Source organism: Schistocerca gregaria, chromosome 8 (assembly GCF_023897955.1).
Source record: "Schistocerca gregaria isolate iqSchGreg1 chromosome 8, iqSchGreg1.2, whole genome shotgun sequence".
NCBI classification, from domain to species: Eukaryota; Metazoa; Arthropoda; class Insecta; order Orthoptera; family Acrididae; genus Schistocerca; species Schistocerca gregaria.
This window is the reverse complement of record NC_064927.1, coordinates 389,128,458-389,150,822: the sequence shown is the minus strand read 5'-3', so window position 1 is coordinate 389,150,822 and position 22,365 is coordinate 389,128,458. Positions and strand designations below refer to the sequence as shown.

The 22,365-nt window shown below is 39.8% G+C and overlaps 1 protein-coding gene across 1 annotated transcript in view; it reads right to left on the bottom strand.

Moving 5' to 3' along the window:
• Positions 1–18,217, bottom strand: part of LOC126284318 (uncharacterized) — a 46,516-nt gene extending 28,299 nt beyond the window's left edge. The window contains exons 1-4 of the mRNA XM_049983155.1: positions 18,116–18,217; positions 7,775–7,932; positions 2,972–3,096; positions 1,494–1,660 (exon numbers count right to left, since the gene is read on the bottom strand). Coding sequence (XP_049839112.1) covers positions 1,494–1,660; positions 2,972–3,096; positions 7,775–7,927 — 445 coding nt within the window. The 5' untranslated portion in view covers positions 7,928–7,932; positions 18,116–18,217. The remainder of the gene's footprint in view (positions 1–1,493; positions 1,661–2,971; positions 3,097–7,774; positions 7,933–18,115) is intronic.
• Positions 18,218–22,365: the final 4,148 nt, after the last annotated feature.

The window sequence follows — 22,365 nt, the reverse complement described above, 5'->3', positions numbered from 1 at the left end:
GCATGTGGCTCTAGGATGGACTCCACACATGATCCTTACAGCTCTTTTTTGTACACACAGTACTTTTTTAGCCAGTGGCTGATTTCCCCAAAATATAATTCCAAATGTCACAATTGCATGAAAGTAACCATAATACGCTGACTTCATGGTTTCCATATTTCTATAAGAAGAAACAATGCGTATGTCACTGAACTTAGTCTTTTGCACAGATCCACAATGTGGTTTGACCAATTCAGTTTGCTATCAATATGCAAGCCTAGGTATTTTGAGGAATCTACCCTGGTTATTGTCTGCTCACCTACCTTTACAAATATTTCCTCATCTTTGGATGTTTTGCGGAACTGAATGTAGTTTGTTTCACAGTAATAAAAATAAGACCATTAGTGTTGAACCAGTTCACCGTTTCATTTAAAACCTTATTTGCCGTTACCTCAAGCTTATCTACTGAATTATCAATAAGTAGTGTAGTGTCATCCACAAAAATGGTGAATCTACAATGTTCTGTAGAGAGAGGAAGATCATTTATAAATATAATAATAAGAAGGGGGCCCAGAACTGAGCCCAGTGGCACTCCACATGTGATGGTACCCCATTCTGAAGATACTGGGGCACTTCTTGTTTCCTGTTTGACAGCTATGAGTCGAGCCATTTCCCAGCTGCACCACTTATACCGAGATGTGCAGCTTTTTGTAAAAGAATTTGGTGATTTACACAGTCAAATGCTTTTGTTAAGTCACAAAATATGCCAATCACTTTCAGTTTTTTGTTGATAGATTCCAAGATTTTGCCAGTAAATGTAAATGTTGCATCTTCTGTTGACAAACCTTTCTGAAATCCAAACTGACTTTTGCTGAAACTATCGTGTTCACTGAGATGCTTAACTATCCTAGCATGCATTAGTTTCCCTAAAACCTCTGAAAAGCTTGTCAGTAGTGATATTGGCCTATAGTTAGCAGTATCCGTCTTATCCCCCTTCTTATACAGCGGTTTTACAACTGCATACTTAAGCCTCTCAGGAACTATTCCTTGCTTAAGTGACACATAAAAAATGTGGCAAAGGACTTTACTTACATGGCTGGAGCAGTATTTTAATAATTTGTTAGAAATGTTGTCAATTCCAGCAGGGTTTTTACTTTTCAGGGATTTAATAACTCTTTCAATTTCTTGAACAGTGACTGTTTTTAGCTTCATGTGTTGTACTGAACCAGGTACTCTAGCTTTCAAAAGATTGATGGCTTGTTTCATGGACCCTTTTAAACCTATTTTTTCTGTTACTGTTAAAAAAAATGTTGTTGAATGTGTCTGCAACTGTTTTTGGATCGCTAACAAGATTATCCTCACTTTGGATTTGGATATTTTCACTACAAACTGCATTTTTCCCCGTTTCCTTCTTTACAAATTTCCAGATAGTTTTTACTTTATTGCTCGAGTTGTCAATTTCTGCCTTCAAGCACATATTCTTCTCCATATAACGTACAAATTCATGCTCTCACCTTGTTCTAGGGCAATGTTATCTGGCAATTTGTACACCTGTGTATCAGGAGCTGTACAGTACTGTGCCCATCCACCATTACAGTATATGCCTATTGTTGAGTTGATGCCTCCAGTGCTGCAGTAATGGTACTGTCCCCCAGAGCATGGGCCACAGGTGTTACAACCACTGGAAAAAAAAGTTTCTTTAAAAACTGTAGCACAGGAAGTCCAGAAAGTGATGATAATATTACAATTTTTACAGTTACAATAATGTGGCTTACTGTGTTATTAGATGCTATGATTTTTTAAATTTTTAAGCTAGTTCAAAGTATAAAGACAAGCTTAAGAGATAATAAATGCATAAAATACAAGTAATAGATTTGAACAATACGAAACATATAACTGAGTTAAGTTGTTAAAACCAAGAATAAATTTGAGAATGTGATTGTGCACAATTTAAAATCTAATATAATTCCCCAATTTTCCAAAAATTAGACTAAAATTCAAAATAAGACCACAAACAGGATGTATAATGGTTAAGTTATCTATAGAAAAGCAAGAGTGACAGAATGAAGAAAACATCTTAGTATAATGTCCAATGTCATGCAGGATGGCAGGCATCTTTACATCAGGGAATAAACTAAAGAAATATGTACAGATGGGAGGAGGAGTACAAAGAAAGGAACAGAATTAGAAGAAGGGAGCAACATATCATTGTTAGGGACTGTTGAAAAGGTAAGATGAAGGAATAATAGAGAGACAGATTGAGAAAGATGGAGAAAAGGTTATGGGTAAAGAGAAAGAGAGGTGGAGAGAGGGTAGGTAAAGAAATAAATGGAGAAAAAGTGCAAAGAAAGTGAGTTGGTAAAGAAGAGTTTGACACACAGGAAGAAGGAGAATTAAATAATAGAGTGGAAATTCATACAGAGTTCGTGTAGCACCTGTATGGACACTGGATTCATCGGATGTCTTTTGGCTACCATTCTGGCTAATTTGACTTCCCATCAGGAATGCATTCAGCATCTTTCTTGACAGATACGATTCCATTTCTCCAAATGACATAGCTTAATTACGATATAATATTATACACTTTTCAAGACCTTCTATTATTATCACTTCTAATACTGGTTGCTTTTATACTCTTCTTGCAAGAACTCCTCACATATTTATTTATAACTGTAATAATAACTGATAATTGTATGACTATTTAGGAGTTCAAGGTATTTACAAATTTACTGTTATCATTCCATTAACTTTCCTATAAAGAGAAAAATAGCAGGCTGTTTACTTCATCTTTCCCTGGGAGACCATACATAACACAATAATTTGTTTCTATGCTCAATTACAGTAGCTTTTGGATTTCACTTTTTAACTGCAAAGTGTTGCAAACATGCAAACTCAGTGACACATATGTGTTTTAGTTAGTTTATGGAGAAAAGTTATTAATGATAGCTGAATATGTGAAGGCGACTTCAGTTTTAATATTAGTAGATCTTACCTGTTTGGATCAACAGCTACTTTGTCTCCCACTTTCACATTAGTTACTTTAGATCCAACTGCTGTGACTGTTCCACTAAACTCATGACCGAGGATCACTGGTTGATCAGTGCATGGGAAGGAACCCTGTGGAGAATACAATTGTTTATAATTGTTTTAAAAATATATATTTGGTATTATCTTAACTGACACTAGTACATCTTCAAAACAACTTTGTCAATAAAAATATGGGTTGTTCAGCAGAAAAATGCAGGAAAGTCTCTTTACTTATTGTTATTAGAAAGAGATATGTAAATGGTTTTAATTGTGAAATGATTAGTACTGAAATAGGCACATCAAACTTAATGGAGTCTTCTCTAAAATTCAAAGTAACTAAGCTAATGAGGCAAAATATTATTCATCCCCTTAAAAGAGCATAATAGCCACTTTGGAGAAGAGCTGCTACGAGGCAGTCATGTGACCCTCCAACTCTGGTGTAAATCATGGCTGTACCCCATCAGGCCTCTAACAAGGGTTGGTGTGGAGATGTTTCAGAATGGCAGAAAGGAGGTACCATGTTTGGACATACATATGATGACACTATGAATAAAGTTAGCTGATCTGTTTTATAAATATGAACTGCCTACACCTACAAGGAATACTTGCATGATATAAGAACAGTGGCTGTTAGCATCCCAATTAGCAGGAACAGGGACAGGGGACAAGACTCATGCCTTTTCAATAACAATTAGTTTCCAACCCAACAGGATTTGTTGCTGTCAGTGATTGCAGTTTCATCTCAACCAACAATGAGTGAAGATTACAAAGAGGACCATATGCAAAGAACACTTTTAAGTCAGATATCTCACAAAAGGCCATTTCTCAGAAAGGCACATAAATCTACACATTTTAAATAGGTCAAAGAATACAAGCACTGGAAACTATATAAGTGGAGGCAGCAGTGTGGTCCGATGGGCCACAGTTTTGTCTCTTATCAACTGATAAAAGGTGTCACAACAATATTATGGAAACTATAGATTGCTACCCACCATGTAGAGGAAATGTTGAGTTGCAGACAGGCACAACAAAAAACCTGCTATACATTTGAGATTTTGGCCACAAGGCTTTCTTCTAAAGTAGGACACACACACATATTTACACTAACACAAATCACATACACATGATGACTATCTCTGGCTGCTGAGAGCAGACTCAGTGGCCAGAGACAGTGGTTGTGCATGTGTGAGTAAGAGTGAGTACAAAGTATGTGTTCATTAAGTCAGCAAACCAATGAGTGATAGTGTGGCACTTCTAGGAGTGGTATGGAATGATGGTCAAATTACAGCATTTAAATGCCAAAGAATGAGATCTCCCATAAGTCACCACTGGTAACCATCATTACATGCAGTTTTCGACTAACTGTTGTAAAAAGGCAAACAAAAGTGTATGGGACTCTCTTTCTGCTATTATTTGTACCTTTCAATTTCATTGCAGAAATTACACAGGCATCTTCACTAATGAAGAGGTGCTTGATATAGAACAAGATATAGGACTGATGTCTGATGTTTCTGTACATGATGATGATGATAATGAGGTTGCCCTTTCACCATACCATATTTGTTGAACAGCTTCATTGGTACAATAGGCAGGAATGAAAAAGTGAGAAAGTGAGTGAGTGACAATCACAAACATTTAAAATCTGTATATTTGGAGGATCATAGCTGTGTCCTGTCAGAATCATGCCCCTAATTTTGATACAGGACTGATATCTGGGGCTTGAACCTTGCAAATGTGCCTTTCTCTGCTTAAAATAAGGTGTCAAGTTGGTGAAGTTCCCTTGTAAGGTATCTCATACAACTAACTTTAAATATTAATTACTTATCTTCAACTACAAGAGCAATCAGTTGAAAGACTTCTTTTTACATCATCTGTCTTTTGACCACTTTGATGCAGTCTGCCATGAATTCATTTCCTCTGCTCTAGAGCACTTGCCTGCAAAAGGCAAAGGTCCCAAGTTCGAGTCTCGGTCCGGCACACAGTTTTAATCTGCCAGGAAGTTTCATATCAGCGCACACTCCACTGCACAATGAAAATCTCATTCTGGAAACATCCTCCAGGCTGTGGCTAAGCCATGTCTCTGCAATAGCCTTTCTTTCACGAGTGCTAGTTCTGCAAGGTTCGCAGGAGAGCTTCTGTAAAGTTTGGATGGTAGGAGATGAGATACTGGCAGAAGTGAAGCTGTGAGGACAGGGCGTGAGTCATGCTTGGGTAGCTCGAATGGTAGAGCACTTGCCAGGCAAAAGGCAAAGGTACCGAGTTAGAGTCTCGGTCTGGCACACAGTTTTAATCTGCCAGGAAGTTTCATATCAGCACACTCTCCGCTGCAGAGTGAAAATCTCATTCTAAATCATTATTATTTGCTGGTTGTATTCCAATCTCTGTCTTCCTCTGCAGTTTTTACCCTCTACAACTCCCTCTTGTACCACAGAAGCTATTCCCTGATGTCTTAACAAACCTGCTATTATCCTGTGTCTATTTCTTGTCAGATGTCCTCTTATCCTGTCCCTTTTTCTTGTCAGTGTTTTCTGTATATTCCTTTCCTTACCAATTCTGCAGAGAACATTCCCACTCATTACCTCATAAGTCCACTTAAGTTCCAACATTCTTCTGTAGCACCACACCTCAAATGTTTTGATGCTCTTCTTGCTGTGCTCCAAATGTGCATTCTCAAGAGTTTCTTCCTCAAATGATAGCCTATGTTTGATACCAGCATGTTTCTCTGAATGAGATGAGATGAAACTAGCATGAAGAATTTCTTAATAAGCAAGATTAGGATCTTGAGTCAGAGATGTTACAGGATTTCTACAAATATAATGGCTGAATAGTAGAACAACTCTAGCCTTTGGGTTCAATGACATTCCTTCAACTTTTCAGAAAAAAATGAGGTTCTTATTTGCCCATAACAACACACACATTGAAGTGGTATGGGTGGAGAGGGGGGGAGGGAATAAGAAAGAAAGAAAACCCAAAACTGTTGTCCTATAGGCTGAAATAGGAAGGTTTGAAGTGTCAAAATGTGAGAGAACTGTGTATTAGGTATTGATACATTTTTCAACATGTAGGCTGCACTGGCTCACTTTCCATATATGGGCGATTCCATCCTTCAATGCTTCATTTTAATACTGTGTGTCCCAGGAGGAACAGTAAATATTCAGGGATATTACAGGAATGCTAATTTGAAGCAAAAGAGTTGGTATGGACATATGACCTATTCTAAATGGGTTTTGACGTAGAATATTTTTAATGTACATTTACTTTCAGGCTAATAGCACACACACATGTGTCTTTCTCACCACAAATCTGTCACATTTTATTCTAGCTCAACCTACCTCATTGTTTTCAACCTCTTTGCTCAGAGTGTCTTTTTTGCCATTAAACTAGACTGCTGAACCTGCAGTTGTCCATGGTGCGTTGTTAGTGAAGTAGTGACAGGGACTGAGAGTGTATCCAAGAAAAGCATTAGTTAACTGTGTTTGTACATGAGTTGTCTAAAATGCCACATGTATACACCAATGAAGAATATCCAGACATGGTAAATGTTTACAACTTATGAGATGGTAGTGCTCCTGCTGCTGTCAAAGAATTACTGATTGTAGTATGTTTACTAGAGTTCTCAGCACATCACATGAAGCAGGTATTCTTCCAAGTACCCATTTTTCATCCAAATGTGTAATTCAGTAACCTGTGCAGGAACAGAAACACATTTTTGAAATGATGCAGTGTAGCCCTACTACTTGCACATGAAGACTTTCTGCAGGTACCAATGTACAATGAACACATGTATGGTGAATATTAAATGGAGAAAACTTGTACTCATTTCACATGCAGTATCTCAAAAATCTTCACATTGTTGCTGGTTGAATGACAATCATCATTTGCTTCCATTAATGCTATTCCTTGATGAAGCTACATTTACAAGGAGTGGAATAAACAAAACACATAATAATCATTGATGGTCACAGGAAAATCCATGTGCTACAGTGAAAACCAATTTCCAACTTCATTTCTCATCATTTTTTAGAAAATTTGTCTGTTGATTGGCATTGAGGATGTTTCTTTATCCCACAGACTGCAATATACTTACAGCATGATGGAGCCACTCCACATTTTACCAGACATGTGAGAGAACATTTCAACCATACTTACTCTACCAACTAGATTGGTCATAGCAGTACAGTTAACTGGCCACCAATATTGCCAGACCTTACACTGCTAGATTTTTGTTTATGGGGTTAGATGAAATTTGAGGTGTACAAACAGAAGGTGAATATGTGAGATGAACTGATTGGTCACATCATGGACGCTGTTGCCATCATTAGGGAATGTGCAGAGGCTCTCAGGCAAGCAACACATGCTCTCCCAAGAGTGAAGTTGACAGTGGGATATTCAAATATTTATTGCAAACTGTACAAAACCTGTAATGTGATGTATACAATAATGCGTAGAGGTGAATGTGTTAAAAATATGTATTTTTCAACAGATACTTTGTAAAACTATGTTACTGAATAATACAGAAAATAAATAACAATTTGCATTAAATGTGTTCTATCTCGGAAACCATTTGCAATAGGGCATATGTCCATATGAAGTTCTTTGCTTCAAATTATCATTCCTGTCATATTCCCAAACACTGACCACTGACCATTCCTCCTGAGACACCCTTTATTGTATGCTTCCCCCCCCCCCCCCCCCTCTCTCTCTCTCTCTCACTATCTCTTTCTCTCTCTGCGCATTAACAAACTGAGAAATAAATCTGAAGACTTACCTCTACAATATGTAGGTCTGTTCCACAAACACCTGAATATGCAACTTTGACTAGTACTTCATTTTCTTTGACTGATGGTACTTTCTCTGTTACTAGTGAAAGTGTTTGTGTTTTGGAGTTGAACTGCAATGCTTCCATTGTCTGATTCACCATTGTACCTTGGGATTAAATAAGCAGCTTTAATTAGATGCAGTGTGGTTACAAAAGTATGACAAGGATAAGAATGCTTACTTTACCTTGCTAGATTAGTTCACATATGATTAATCAACAAGGAAATTTTAGAGGCAAAAGGGTCAGACAGTGACACTCCTGCAAATGAATGAATATAAGCATAATTAGGGCTTGTACAGAACCACACAAACAATAATTTCACCCTCAGGCCTCAGACACAGACATGGCCAACCAATTAGGCTCATGCACAACCTAAAATGAAATACTCTGTAAGATGCTTTGCCCCCCCCCCCCCCCTCCCTCGTTTAAGAAAACTACTGCAAAAGTCCGTGCTGTGCATTCAATTCGGAACTGATGGGATCAATACATAACTGAAAACAGCATTTTTCATCAACAAAGATGGGGTCCACAAAAGAAAATTTTCTTAGAAATTGAGGGAAGAAACTTTTTTGCCTCCAGTTTATGTACCCATAAGATGGGTGTTATTATACAAAATTGCTGCTGGTATACAACCAAGGCATCTGGAAGGGAAGCAGAGAATCTGTCTTCGATTCCCAAATGCAGTCTGCAGGTCTTTTTTTATTTGCATTTATTTGTGCCTCAAAACTGGTAGGAATAGGAAGGCTAATAAGGTAAGTACATCAGTAAGGAATAACGAAAAAGTAGGAAAAGAAATTTCTCAAATGACTTGGATTAGCAAAGAATTAAAATTTTTAAGCCTCATTGAATGAAAACAATTACAAATAAGATTGCTGCAAAAATAGGCATTCAGTGCCTGTCATTGCAGAAGGAAGAAAAAACCCTTGTCACAGTAGGTAGTGTACATAAAATAACACATATCTAGACAGCACAATATTCCATCCTAGTATCTGGAAAATTGTTGTCGTCATTTGAGAAATTTATTTGCCTACCTTGTAATTTTTCCCTATTGATTTACTTGCCTTTTAATTATCCTCGACCTACCAATTTCGAAACAGAAAAATGAAAATTAGAGAAAACTGCAGAATATAACTAGGAGTCCAACACAGATTCTGTGCTCCACAGACAGATGCCTTGGTTGCCACACCACTGGCACTTTTGTTGAACAGCTCTTACCTTATGGGTACATAAGTGGCAGTTGAAAAAGTATCTGCCCTTGATTTCTAAGAAAATATGCATAAGTGAAGCTCATGTATGTAGATGACAAATGCTCAGTTTCCAATTATCTATCGCACCCATTAATCCTGAATTGATTGTGAGTCATGAACTTCAGGGGTAGTTTTCTCATAAACAGGGGTTATTGAGCCAAAGCATCTTATGGTCTTTGGTCTTTCATTTAAGGTTGTGCTCAAACAACCTGCCAAATATGAGCCAAATCACATGGTCATGTCTGAGGTCTTCCTTTTGTCATTTCATTAGTGAGTGGAGCAGAAAGAGGATAATTGGCTGTGGAACAAAGTACACTTCACAGTGCATCAAGGAATTTAACACACATTGTTATGTCATGTGTATGGCCATTAATATCAGTCTATGACATCTACACACAACCTTTATTCACATGTTGTTGTTGTTGTTGTTGTTGTTGTGGTCTTCAGTCCTGAGACTGGTTTGATGCAGCTCTCCATGCTACTCTATCCTGTGCGAGCTTCTTCATCTCCCAGTAACTACTGCAACCTACATCCTTCTGAATCTGCTTAATGTATTCATCTCTTGGTCTTCCTCTATGATTTTTACCCTCCACACTGCCCTCCAATACTAAATTGGTGATCCCTTGATGCCTCAGAACATGTCCTACCAGCCGATCCCTTCTTCTGGTCAAGTTGTGCCACAAGCTTCTTTTCTCCCCAATCTGATTCAATACTTCCTCATTAGTTATGTGATCTACCCATCTAATCTTCAGCATTTTTCTGTAGCACCACATTTCGAAAGCTTCTATTCTCTTCTTGTCCAAACTATTTATTGTCCATGTCTCGCTTCCATACATGGCTACACTCCATACAAATACTTTCAGAAATAACTTCCTGACACTTAAATCTATACTCGAAGTTAACAAATTTCTCATCTTCAGAAACGCTTACCTTGCCATTGCCAGTCTACATTTTATATCCTCTCTACTTTGACCATCATCAGTTATTTTGCTCCCCAAATAGCAAAACTCGTTTACTACTTTAAGTGTCTCATTTCCTAACCTAATTCTCTCAGCATCACATTCCATTATCCTTGTTTTTCTTTTGTTGATGTTCATCTTATATCCTCCTTTCAAGACACTATCCATTCCGTTCAACTGCTCTTCCAAGTCCTTTGCTGTCTCTGACAGAATTACGATATCATCGGCGAACCTCAAAGTTTTTATTTCTTCTTCATGGATTTTAATACATACTCCGAATTTTTCTTTTGTTTCCTTTACTGCTTGCTCAATAAACAGATTGGATAACATCGGGGAGAGACTACAACCCCGTCTCACTCCCTTCCCAACCACTGCCTCCTTTTCATGTCCCTCGACTCTAATAACTGCCATCTGGTTTCTATACAAATTGTAAATAGCCTTTCGCTCCCTGTATTTTATCCCTGCCACCTTCAGAATTTGAAAGAGAGTATTCCAGTCAACACTGTCAAAAGCTTTCTCTAAGTCTACAAATGCTAAAAACGTAGGTTTGCCCTTCCTTAATCTAGCTTCTAAGATAAGATGTAGGGTCAGTATTGCCTCACGTGTTCCAACATTTCTACGGAATCCAAACTGATCTTTCCTGAGGTCGGCTTCTACTAGTTTTTCCATTCGTCTGTAAAGAATTCGCGTTAGTATTTTGCAGCTGTGACTTATTAAACTGATAGTTCGGTAATTTTCACATCTGTCAACACCTGCTTTCTTTGGGATTGGAATTATTATATTCTTCTTGAAGTCTGAGGGTATTTCACCTGTCTCATACATCTTGCTCGCCAGATGGTAGAGTTTTGTCAGGACTGGCTCTCCCAAGGCCATCGGTAGTTCCAATGGAATGTTGTCTACTCCGGGGGCCTTGTTTCGACTCAGATCTTTCAGTGCTCTGTCAAACTCTTCGTGCAGTATCGTATCTCCCATTTCATCTTCATCTACATCCTCTTCCATTTCCATAATATTTTCCTCAAGTACATCGCCCTTGTAAAGGCCCTCTATAAAACTCCTTCCACCTTTCTGCTTTCCCTTCTTTGCTTACAACTGGGTTTCCATCTGAGCTCTTGCTGTTCATACAAGTGGTTCTCTTATCTCCAAATGTCTCTTTAATTTTCCTGTAGGCAGTATCTATCTTACCCCTAGTGAGATAAGCCTCTACATCCTTACATTGTCGATCTCATTTTTGAGATGTCTGTATTTTTTATATTTTCTCCTTTCATCAATTAAATTCAATATTTCTTCTGTTACCCAAGGATTTCTACTAGCCCTCGCCTTTTTACCTACTTGACCCTCTGCTGCCTTTGCTACTTCATCCCTCAAAGCTACCCATTCTTCTCCTACTGTATTTCTTTCTCCCATTTCTGTCAATTGCTCCCTTATGCTCTCCCTGAAACTCTGTACAACCTCTGGTTTAGTCAGTTTATCCAGGTACCATCTCCTTAAATTCCCACCTTTTTGCTGTTTCTTCAGTTTTAATCTACAGGTCATAACCAATAGATTGTGGTCAGAGTCCACATCTGCCCCTGGAAATGTCTTACAATTTAAAACCTGGTTCCTAAATCTCTGTCTTACCATTATATAATCTATCTGAAACCTGTCAGTATCTCCAGGCTTCTTCCATGTATACAGCCTTCTTTTATGATTCTTGAACCAAGTGTTAGCTATGATTAAGTTGTGCTCTGTGCAAAATTCTACCCGGTGGCTTCCTCTTTCATTTCGTACCCCCAATTGATATTCACCTACTTCATTTCCTCCTCTCCCTTTTACTCCTACCTAGTTCCAGTCACCCATTTATTCACATAAAACTGTATAATATAAGTCTCTGTGGGATTAAGATGAAATGTTTGCTGTAAACCAACTGTAGTCCTGCTCAAGTATCAGCTTGGTTGTTTCTGGTACAGTTGAAAATGTATATTAATTTAAAAGTATATTAATATAGTAAATTTAATATATGCCTGCCCCCCCCTCCCCCTCCCAACAACTGTGAACTTTGCCATCTGTGAGGTGGCATGCGTTCCTAAGTGATAGAGAGAGCCCCACTGTAGGTGGGACCACAATGGAGGAGTGTATCCATTGAGAGGTCAGACAAACATGTGGTTTTGGAACAGAGGCAGCAGTCATTCCAGTAGTTGCAAGGGCAACAGTCTGGATGTTTGATCTGGCCTTGTAACATCAACCAAAACGGCCTTGCTGTACTGGTACTGCGAATGACTGAAAGTGAGGGGAAACTACAGCCACAATTTTTTCCAGGGCCTGCAGCTCTACTGTATGGATGGAATGAATATGTAGAGGGTCTATATAAGAAGATGACGTGCATGAAGATGAGATGGGAGACATGACACTGCGAAAAGAATTTGACAGAGCACTGAAAGACCTAAGTCAAAACAAAGCCTCAGGAATAGATGACAGTACATCAGAACTACTGACAGCCTTGCAAGAGCCAGGCACTACAAAACTGTTCTATGTGATGTACAAGATCTATGAGATAGGTGAAATACCCTCAGTCTTCAAGAAGTTAATAGTTCCAATTCCAAAGAAAGCAGTAGCTGACAGGTGTGAAATTTACTGAATTATCAATATAATAAGTTACAGTTGCAAAATACTAACACAAATTCTCTGCAGAAGAATGGAAAAACATGTAGAAGCTGACCTCTGGGAAGAGCAGTTTGGATTTTGGAGAAGTGTAGAAACACGCAGGGCAATACTGCTCCTACAACTTATCTTAGAATAGATTTAGAGAAAGCTTTTGACAATGTTGACTGGAATGTTCGCAGGAGAACTTCTGTGAAGTCTGGAAGGTAGAAGACGAGGTACTGGTGGACTTAAAGCTGTGAGGACGGGGCTTGAGTCGTTCTTGGGTAGCTCAGTTGGTAGAGCACTTGCCCGCGGAAGGCAAAGGTCCCAAGTTCGAGTCTCAGTCTCAGTACATCGAACAAGCAGTAAAGGAAACCAATGAAATATTTGAAATAGGAATTAAAGTTCAGGGAGAAGAAATACAAACTTCAAAGTTTGCCTATGACATAGTAATTCTGTCAGAGACAGCAAAGGACTTGGAACAACAGTTGAATGGAATAGACAGTGTCTTGAAAGGAGGATATAAGATGAGCATCAACAAAAGCAAAACAAGGATAATGGAATGTAGTCAAAATTAAATCAAGTGATGTTGAGGGAATGAGCATAGGAAATGAGACTTTCTAAGTAGTAGATGAGTTTTCTATTTGATCAGCAAAATAACTGATGATGGCAATGGCCAGAAAAGCATTTCTGAAGAAGAGTAATTTGTTAACAATGAATATAGACTTACATATTAGGAAGTCTTTTCCAAAGGTGTTTGTCCGGAGTGCAGCCATGTATGGAACTGAAACGTGGATTTTTAGTTTAAATAAGAAGAGAATGAAAGCTTTTGAAATGTGGTGCTACAGAAGAATGCTGAATATTAATGTGTTGATCAAATAACTAGTGAGGAGGTACTGAACAGAACTGGGGAGAAAAGAAATCCATAGCACAGCCTGCCTAGAAGAAGGGGTCACTTGATGGGATACACTCTGAGAAATCAAGGGATCACCTATTTAGTTTAGTATTGGAGGGAAATTTGTGGGGGAGGGGGGTGTAAAAATCATAGAAGGAGACCAAGAGATGAATACAGTAAGCAGACTCAGGGTGTAGGTTGCAATAGTTCCTCAGAGATGAAGAGGTTTCCACAGGATGCAGTATGGAGAGCTGCATCAATCCAATTTTCAGTCTGAAGACCACAATGACAACAACAACAACAACAACAACAACAACAATAACAACATTAATATACTTGTGTCACCCGTAGGCTTACAGTTCTGAACAGAATTCAAGAGAAAAATCTGTCTACTGTCCTCAACTTTATTTTAGGGACTGAGTGACACTACCTGATGTTGAATAAGCATTATTATTATTATTATACTTTTTTTACAGTAAAGGTCTTTAAGACTAAAACCAGGGTGAGACAGGGAGATGGACTCTCCCCTTTGCTCTTTAATTGTGCCCTCAATATGGTGATCAGAGAGTGGCGACAAGGAATGAAAGGACTGGATGGAATATGACTGGGGTGTAAGAACAAAGTAGTATTGATATATTGTCTAGCATTCACAGATGACATTGTGATCTTGTCCGAATCACTAAAAGAGGCAGTTAACCAAACCACAGAACTGCAGAGACAGGCAGCTAAAGAAGGCCTACAGATCTCTATCGAGAAGACACAATATATGATAAACATCACGACAGCTCCTAGATGGATGATAATAGAAGGAGAGAAAATTCAGAAGGTGGAGAGATTCAAATACCTTGGAGAATGGATAGACATTAGACTGACTGAAAAAGAAGCAATGGGAGCATGAATAAACAAAATGAACTTAGCATATACACTAACTATCAACACCTACAACAAGAAAACTATTTCAATAAATGGAAAATTGAAACATTACCGAACAGTGATCCACCATGAAGATCTATATGCAGCAGAAACTCTCAAGTTAGCAAGAACCAGAGTGATCAAGAGGCTAGAACTGATAGAATGAAAGATTCTCAGGAGAATATTAGGACATCAAAGAACAGAAGATTGTCAATTTAGAAACCAAGCGAACCAGGAACTGTGTACCAAGATAGAAAAAATTTCTGATGTCATCAGGAAAAGAAGCAGCACGTTCTTCGGACACATCCTCAGAATAGACATGAGGAGGTTAACATGGCAAATCACACAGTTTCTGATGAACAAGAAAACCAAAGTATGATGGATCCAAGAGATACAAAGAGAGCTGGAAGAAACAAGAATACAGGACCCAGAGATAAACAACAGAGTGATCTTTAATTCAAACATCCAGGCCTTCAAAGCTTTCAGGGACAGAACAAGACCCAGAACAAAATCATCTTGGAAAGAAGAATGAAGAAGGTTGCCAAGTAAGAGACGGAAAGAATATTGGGAAAGAAGAAAGATCAGAAGAAATGAAACAGAAGCAAATTAATGTGGCCCTAAGATGGCCAAAACAAAAGAAGAAGATGAGGAAGAAATTCCAAGTTGATTGTATGTGACAAATTAAAACTGTTTGTTGGTCTGGAATTCAAAGTCTGATGTCTGCCTTACAAGGGGAGTGTGCTACCAAATTTGCTTTAAAGTTACACAACACAGATTGATTCAAAGCTGTAGCTTGTTGCAGGCTCTCCCTCACAGCCTATCGATACTACTATGAAATATGTGGTACATTGCTTTCAATACATATTGCATTGAAAATAAAAATTGTATCAATTTCAATTCAATAAATGTTTTGCTCTCATTTTTACAACCTGTAAAAAGCACAGAAATGACTATGAGCAAAAACATGTACAGCACTAGTGCAATATTCTGCAATATTTGTTCTTTCCCTTTGCAGGCTGGTTGTTGGCTGTCACGCCATCATCAGGTACCATGATAAAAATGTGTGGCTGTGTAATTTTGTAGGAGCAAAGATTTTAAACTAGTGCATCTAGAAAGTATACCAGTTTGTTTAAAAAGTTGACAGACTCTGTTAATGTTAGATTTAGAACTAAAACAAGATGAATTATTTCAGTGGGAATGTGATGAAAAGCTATCGAACTTATATAAAATATATTACACATTAGATAATGAACTATACAGAAAATCACAACAATTGTTTTGAAAAGAAAATAAATTGGACAGTAAACTTTGGTGTCATGTTCCAAGGGTGGCTGCACAAAATAATTTTGTTTTAATGAGTTCAACATCACAAACATAAAAGATTAAGCAGGTAAGTGAAGTAGCTGAGATTATAAAATGTAAAAAGCTTTTTAACAAGGCAAGTGAAAATATAGCAGCTGAAATAAAGAAAAAATGGGGCATGTGAGTAGGATGGTCTATTTAGAGCATGGTCTGGCTGGGATTATGAGTAATATCTGCAATTAAAAGTGGTGAGTAAGGGACCTGTGTCTGATTATTCAGTACTAAGCTTGGGCAAATGGACATATGTTTATTAATTTCCATTGTTTCAAGATAGTTTCTTTGTTAAATAACAGCATCTCATCACAATTTCAAAGTTAAGATAAATGAAAGTAAATTCTTATCTTGCTGTGGTTGGATGCTTTCGTTCTAACTTTCCACATTTGCAAACTACATTTGGGTTTTTAAAACTAAATTAAGAAGAAGAAAACATGTAATTATGTGTTCCTATACTTTTAATATGTAGCCTCCTCCTCTTGTTGCACTGTATAAATGATTCACTATATGTGTTGATGTGTTTTTCAAGAATGGAGATTTTTACCAATGAGGAGAGAATACACACAAATGGACAGAACTAAATGATATCAATCACAATATAGAATAGTGGACATATAGTCAGTTCATTCATAAGTAATTTGAGTGAATATAATACAAAAATCGTGTGATGCCAAATAAATGACAATGAGTCCTGTATCTCAGAACTACATAACAACGAGCACCCAGTAAGTAAAACTTGAAGGATTTCTATGCACACATGGATAAATGAAAATGATGTAAAACATTGATAAGTTGCCAAGAAGCCATTTCAACTTACTTTCATCACAAAAGTATGTCTCAAGGTGGCTTGGTAGGCCAAGGACACTGTTCCTAATGTTCTGTTCTTTGTTTAAGAACACTAAACATCAGGTTGTAACTCAGAAATTCATGGCCACTGCACTACAGAGTATTACGCTATCTGAAACAGATATGTAGCATTGGCTGGCAGACCCTATCTGGGGTTGTTTGGCTGTCTGGTGCAAGTCTTTCAATTGGCGCCACTTTGGCAATCAGTGTGTTAATGAAGATGATATGAAATGATTAATACAATGCAAACTCTCAGAACCCAAGTGAAAAACCTCTCTAGCTTGGCTGGAAATGGAACCCAAGACCCCATGACCTAATGGCAGTACTACGAACCAGTAGACCACAAGCTGGAGACATTCTGCTACCTGAGCATACATCAAAGAGTGGGAAAGCTCCAGCTTAATGTGAGCCTGTATGCTTGTGGGAGGGCATCTGCTGTATTTGGAAGGAGTATGAAAAAGCCTGGTGGAGCTTTCGAGTTGGTCTCTGAGGAACTCTCATATAGCAAATTGGTAATGCCCTGCCTATGAAACTCAGCTATCTGGGTTCAAGCCCACTTCTGGAAAACAATTTTGAAGTACCACATACAATCAGTACGATACTGACAGTGCACAGTGAAGATCTACATCTGCAAGCTGCCACAGACATAAAGCAGCTGATTGGGAATTCCCATGCAGAATCATGCCAGTTCCACAAGAAATGATTTTCTAAAATAAGGTTCTCTGCGTATAGTAGACCATGTTCCCAGTGGGTAATACACTGATAAGGTACAAGCAGGAAAACTGTAGACAGCGTAAAAGGAAAGCAAGAGCTTACTTCAAGATACCAGCTATTTTGTATTTTTATTACACTGTACAGATTTCATGGAGATAAGGAAGCTTTTCATTGATGTCTCTCTAGTAAGAGTGGTTTGACTGTAGCACACAATGGAAGTTCGAATTAAAATACAAGTAAAACAATGAGTTCCGTGGGTTCATAGTTAAAATATGTTGTTTAGGTATTTCTTCCTTACAGACAAGAAAGTTATCATTAAACTGATACTTTTTCAAAAGCAAAAAAGTAAATTGTTTTGACACACCAAGCAGAGACAAACTGAGTAGTGCATACTGAAAAAACTATATATATATATATATATATATATATATATATATATATATCATCTAGAAAGTATACCAGTTTGTTTACAAAGTTGACAGACTCTGTTAATGTTAGATTTAGAACTAAAACAAGATGAATTATTTCAGTGGGAATGTGATGAAAAGCTATCGAACTTATATAAAATATATTACACATTAAATAATGAACTATACAGAAAATCACAACAATTGTTTTGAAGACGGTCCTGTCATTAAGGAGTAAAACGACAAGATTTAATACAAGCTCATAAGCGACCGGCTCTACTTGTTGTGCGATTTGATCAGTGCGTAAACTCGTCGTAATACGGAATGTTTCTTACTGTCCGAAGTTGCTCTCGTGCTCCGCCGCAGACGAACTCCCGCGCCCGACTGACGCTAGGCAACTACAGTTGGCGTCGCCTCAGTCCTGCGGCAAGCGAGCCTAGCGCCTAGGAGTGGGGAGGGGATGCGTTGTACCAGCCGAAGCGGTTGATCCGATGACGCCAAGCGGCATTCCATCTCGTTTGGAAACAGATCTAGCCCATCTCGGGGAGCAGAGGGTGTTGATTTGTGGTGCAACTTACTGCTTTCAAACGATATAAGAAGAATCACCGAAGTGCCGAAGGTGTAGTCACCACGGTAGCATACAATAATTTTTCACCCGTCATACAAAACATCTTTACGCCGCAGGCGTCTGTGAGTGTGTGAAGGAGGGTACAAGATATACCAGAATCATTTCTGCCTTCGCAGATGTTACGCGGGAAGAAAAATTATCGGTACCCATTTGTATATTCCGAAATTTCTTTAATTTTCCCTTGTTGTTATCAAACGAAATCAAGTAAGTAACACGTTTCTTGCCTCAGCAGCACCAGGGCCAGCTATTTCCACACAAGTGTTGCATCGTTTGCGCGCCTTCCCTTCCCCAATAATTATCAGTTGGCATTCCGTCCCCCCCCCCCCCCCCCCAATTCCCATCAGTAATCTCATTGGTTTGATGTGTCCCCGGCACGAATTCTTCTCCTGTGCAATGGCGGCTGCTGTGTCAGAGCACATGAACACCGTAACTTTTGACACCTGGCGGATTTATGGGTTATTTTTCTTTGAATGATGTTACTTATAACATAGATGAGGTAATCCGAAATAGACGGCTCTTAAATCTACCGCACTACTGCTTCTCTAGACTCCGTGAAACTAGGCAATAGTATCACGAGCACATATTCAGTTGTACACGTTTTAAGGAGCTTCCGCGCATGAGCAGCTAGCGTGACGTGATGGGTCAAATACATAAGGATTTAATTAACAATGTGAACCGTTTGCGTAGTGTGCAGCTACGCCTTATTACTCAACTACAAGTTAAATCTATGCCGCTAGGTGGTAGCACACTGCGGAAGATGATGATCTTCGTTCGTTTGGCTGTTGGCATAATGTCCGTTAGATGGCAGCACACGCCTCAGATATGTGAGTTGGGGTTGAGTTGTTTGTGGGAAGAGACCAAACTGCGAGGTTATCGGTCTCGTCGGATCAGGGAAGGAATCTGGTCGTGCCCTTTCAGAGGAACCATCCCGGCATTTGCCTGGAGTGATTTAGGGAAATCACGGAAAACCTAAATCAGGGTGGCCGGACGCGGGATTGAACCGTCGTCCTTCTGAATGCGAGTCCAGTGTGCTACCACTGCGCCACCTCGCTCGGTCAGATATGTGAGTTCACTCACTATATTATAAAATTAGGTCGGACATCATTGTTACGTCATTGTACTATTATTAGTATTATTAGCAGTGGCTGCAACTGTTGTCTATAAATTTGTTCGTAATCATAACCATTATACAGCAGTTGCTGTTTCACACTTTAGAGTTCATAAGAATAAAAAAAAATTCTGAATATCAAAAATTTATACTCACGAACTGCTACTGCTGCTGTGCCAACCTTTCTCAGAATAGTACTAGCAATCAAAGGTTTCTGTTTGCTGGATGTATTCCAATCTACACTCCTGGAAATGGAAAAAAGAACACATTGACACCGGTGTGTCAGACCCACCATACTTGCTCCGGATACTGCGAGAGGGCTGTACAAGCAATGATCACACGCACGGCACAGCGGACACACCAGGAACCGCGGTGTTGGCCGTCGAATTGCGCTAGCTGCGCAGCATTTGTGCACCGCCGCCGTCTGTGTCAGCCAGTTTGCCGTGGCATACGGAGCTCCATCGCAGTCTTTAACACTGGTAGCATGCCGCGACAGCGTGGACGTGAACCGTATGCGCAGTTGACGGACTTTGATCGAGGGCGTATAGTGGGCATGCGGGAGGCCGGGTGGACGTACCGCCGAATTGCTCAACACGTGGGGCGTGAGGTCTCCACAGTACATCGATGTTGTCGCCAGTGGTCGGCGGAAGGTGCACGTGCCCGTCGACCTGGGATCTGACCGCAGCGATGCACGGATGCACGCCAAGACCGTAGGATCCTACACAGTGCCGTAGGGGACCGCACCGCCACTTCCCAGCAAATTAGGGACACTGTTGCTCCTGGGGTACCGGCGAGGACCATACGCAACCGTCTCCATGAAGCTGGGCTACGGTCCCGCACACCGTTAGGCCGTCTTCCGCTCATGCCCCAACATCGTGCAGCTCGCCTCCCGTTGTGTCGCGACAGGCGTGAATGGAGGGACGAATGGAGACGTGTCGTCTTCAGCGATGAGAGTCGCTTCTGCCTTGGTGCCAATGATGGTCGTATGCGTGTTTGGCGCCGTGCAGGTGAGCGCCACAAACAGGACTGCATACGACCGAGGCACACAGGGCCAACACCCGTCATCATGGTGTGGGGAGCGATCTCCTACACTGGCCGTACACCTCTGGCGATCGTCGAGGGGACACTGAATAGTGCACGCTACATCCAAACCGTCATCGAACCCGACGTTCTACCATTCCTAGACCGGCAAGGGAACTTGCTGTTCCAACAGGACAATGCACGTCCGCATGTATCCCATGCCACCCAACGTGCTCTAGAAGGTGTAAGTCAACTACCCTGGCCAGCAAAATCTCCGGATCTGTCCCCCATTGAGCATGTTTGGGACTGGATGAAGCGTCGTCTCACGCGCTCTGCACGTCCAGCACGAACGCTGGTCCAACTGAGGCGCCAGGTGGAAATGGCATGGCAAGCCGTTCCACAGGACTACATCCAGCATCTCTACGATCGTCTCCATGGGAGAATAGCAGCCTGCATTGCTGCGAAAGGTGGATATACACTGTACTAGTGCCGACATTGTGCATGCTCTGTTGCCTGTGTCTATGTGCCTGTGGTTCTGTCAGTGTGATCATGTGATGTATCTGACCCCAGGAATGGGTCAATAAAGTTTCCCCTTCCTGGGACAATGAATTCACGGTGTTCTTATTTCAATTTCTAGGAGTGTATATCCCCCCCCCCCCCCCCCTGCAGCTTTTCCCCTATACAGCTTTCACAAGTACAGTACCACGGAAATTATGCCTTGATATCTGAATTCACGTCGGATTGTCCTGTTCCTTCTTCTTGTCAATTTTTTCCACGTGTTTAATCGCCGAACCTGTGCAGAACCTCCTCGTATGTTGTATCAGTCCACCTAATTTTCACTATGTTCTGACACCACATCTTACATGCTTCGATTCTTTTCCGGTTCTCCTATCATCCACGATTCACTTCCATACAATGCTCCACTGCAAACATACATCTCAGAAATTTCTTCCTCACATGAAGAAGAATAAAACGGCTCTGAGCACTATGGGAGTGAACATCTGAGGTTATCAGTCCCCTAGAACTTAGAACTACTTAAACCTAACTAACCTAAGGGCATCACACACATCCATGCCCGAGGCAGGATTCGAACCTGCGACCGTAGCGGTCGCGCGGTTCCAGATTGAAGCGCCTAGAACCGCTCGGCCACACCGGCCGGCGGTTTTATTAAGTGATTAAGTTGCTGCACTACTCCGAGGATATCTACTTTTACGTTATTCACTTTGGCAGCTGCTCTTGATTCGAATTCTAGAATATTTACTTCGTCTTGTTTGGTGGAAGAATTTCGGAAGGCTGTGTTTAGTATTTAAAGTTTCGTTGTGGAATCTATTATAAGCGCCTCGCATTGACGTTCGCGCTAAATTTCGAGCTTCTGTAAAAGATCACCAATCTTGGAGATTTTGAGTCCTTTTAAATGTGGTATGTGTTTTTCGTTGTTTCTGCATTAGTGTTTTGACCCGTTATATGTGCCAAGCAAGATCAGCTCCGTTGTTTGTTAATTTACTATAAATCCTCAATTGTTGCCGATACCATTTCTTTGAATTCAAGCCACATCTAGTCTACACTTACATTGTTAATCTGGAAGGAGTGACGATTGTCTCTTAGGAAGGCGTCAATTGAATTTTTATCTGCTTTTTTGAATTGGTATATTTTTCATTTTTTTTTTTTTTTGTGAAGGTGTCGGTGTTACAATATTCAACATCGCTACAACACCTCTATGTTCACTAAAGCATGTATCCGTTTTGCTGCTCGTTAATGGCTCAGAATTATTTGCTTCTAAGAGGTCAAGTGTGTTTTCACAACCTTTTACCATTTGCGTGGGCTTATAA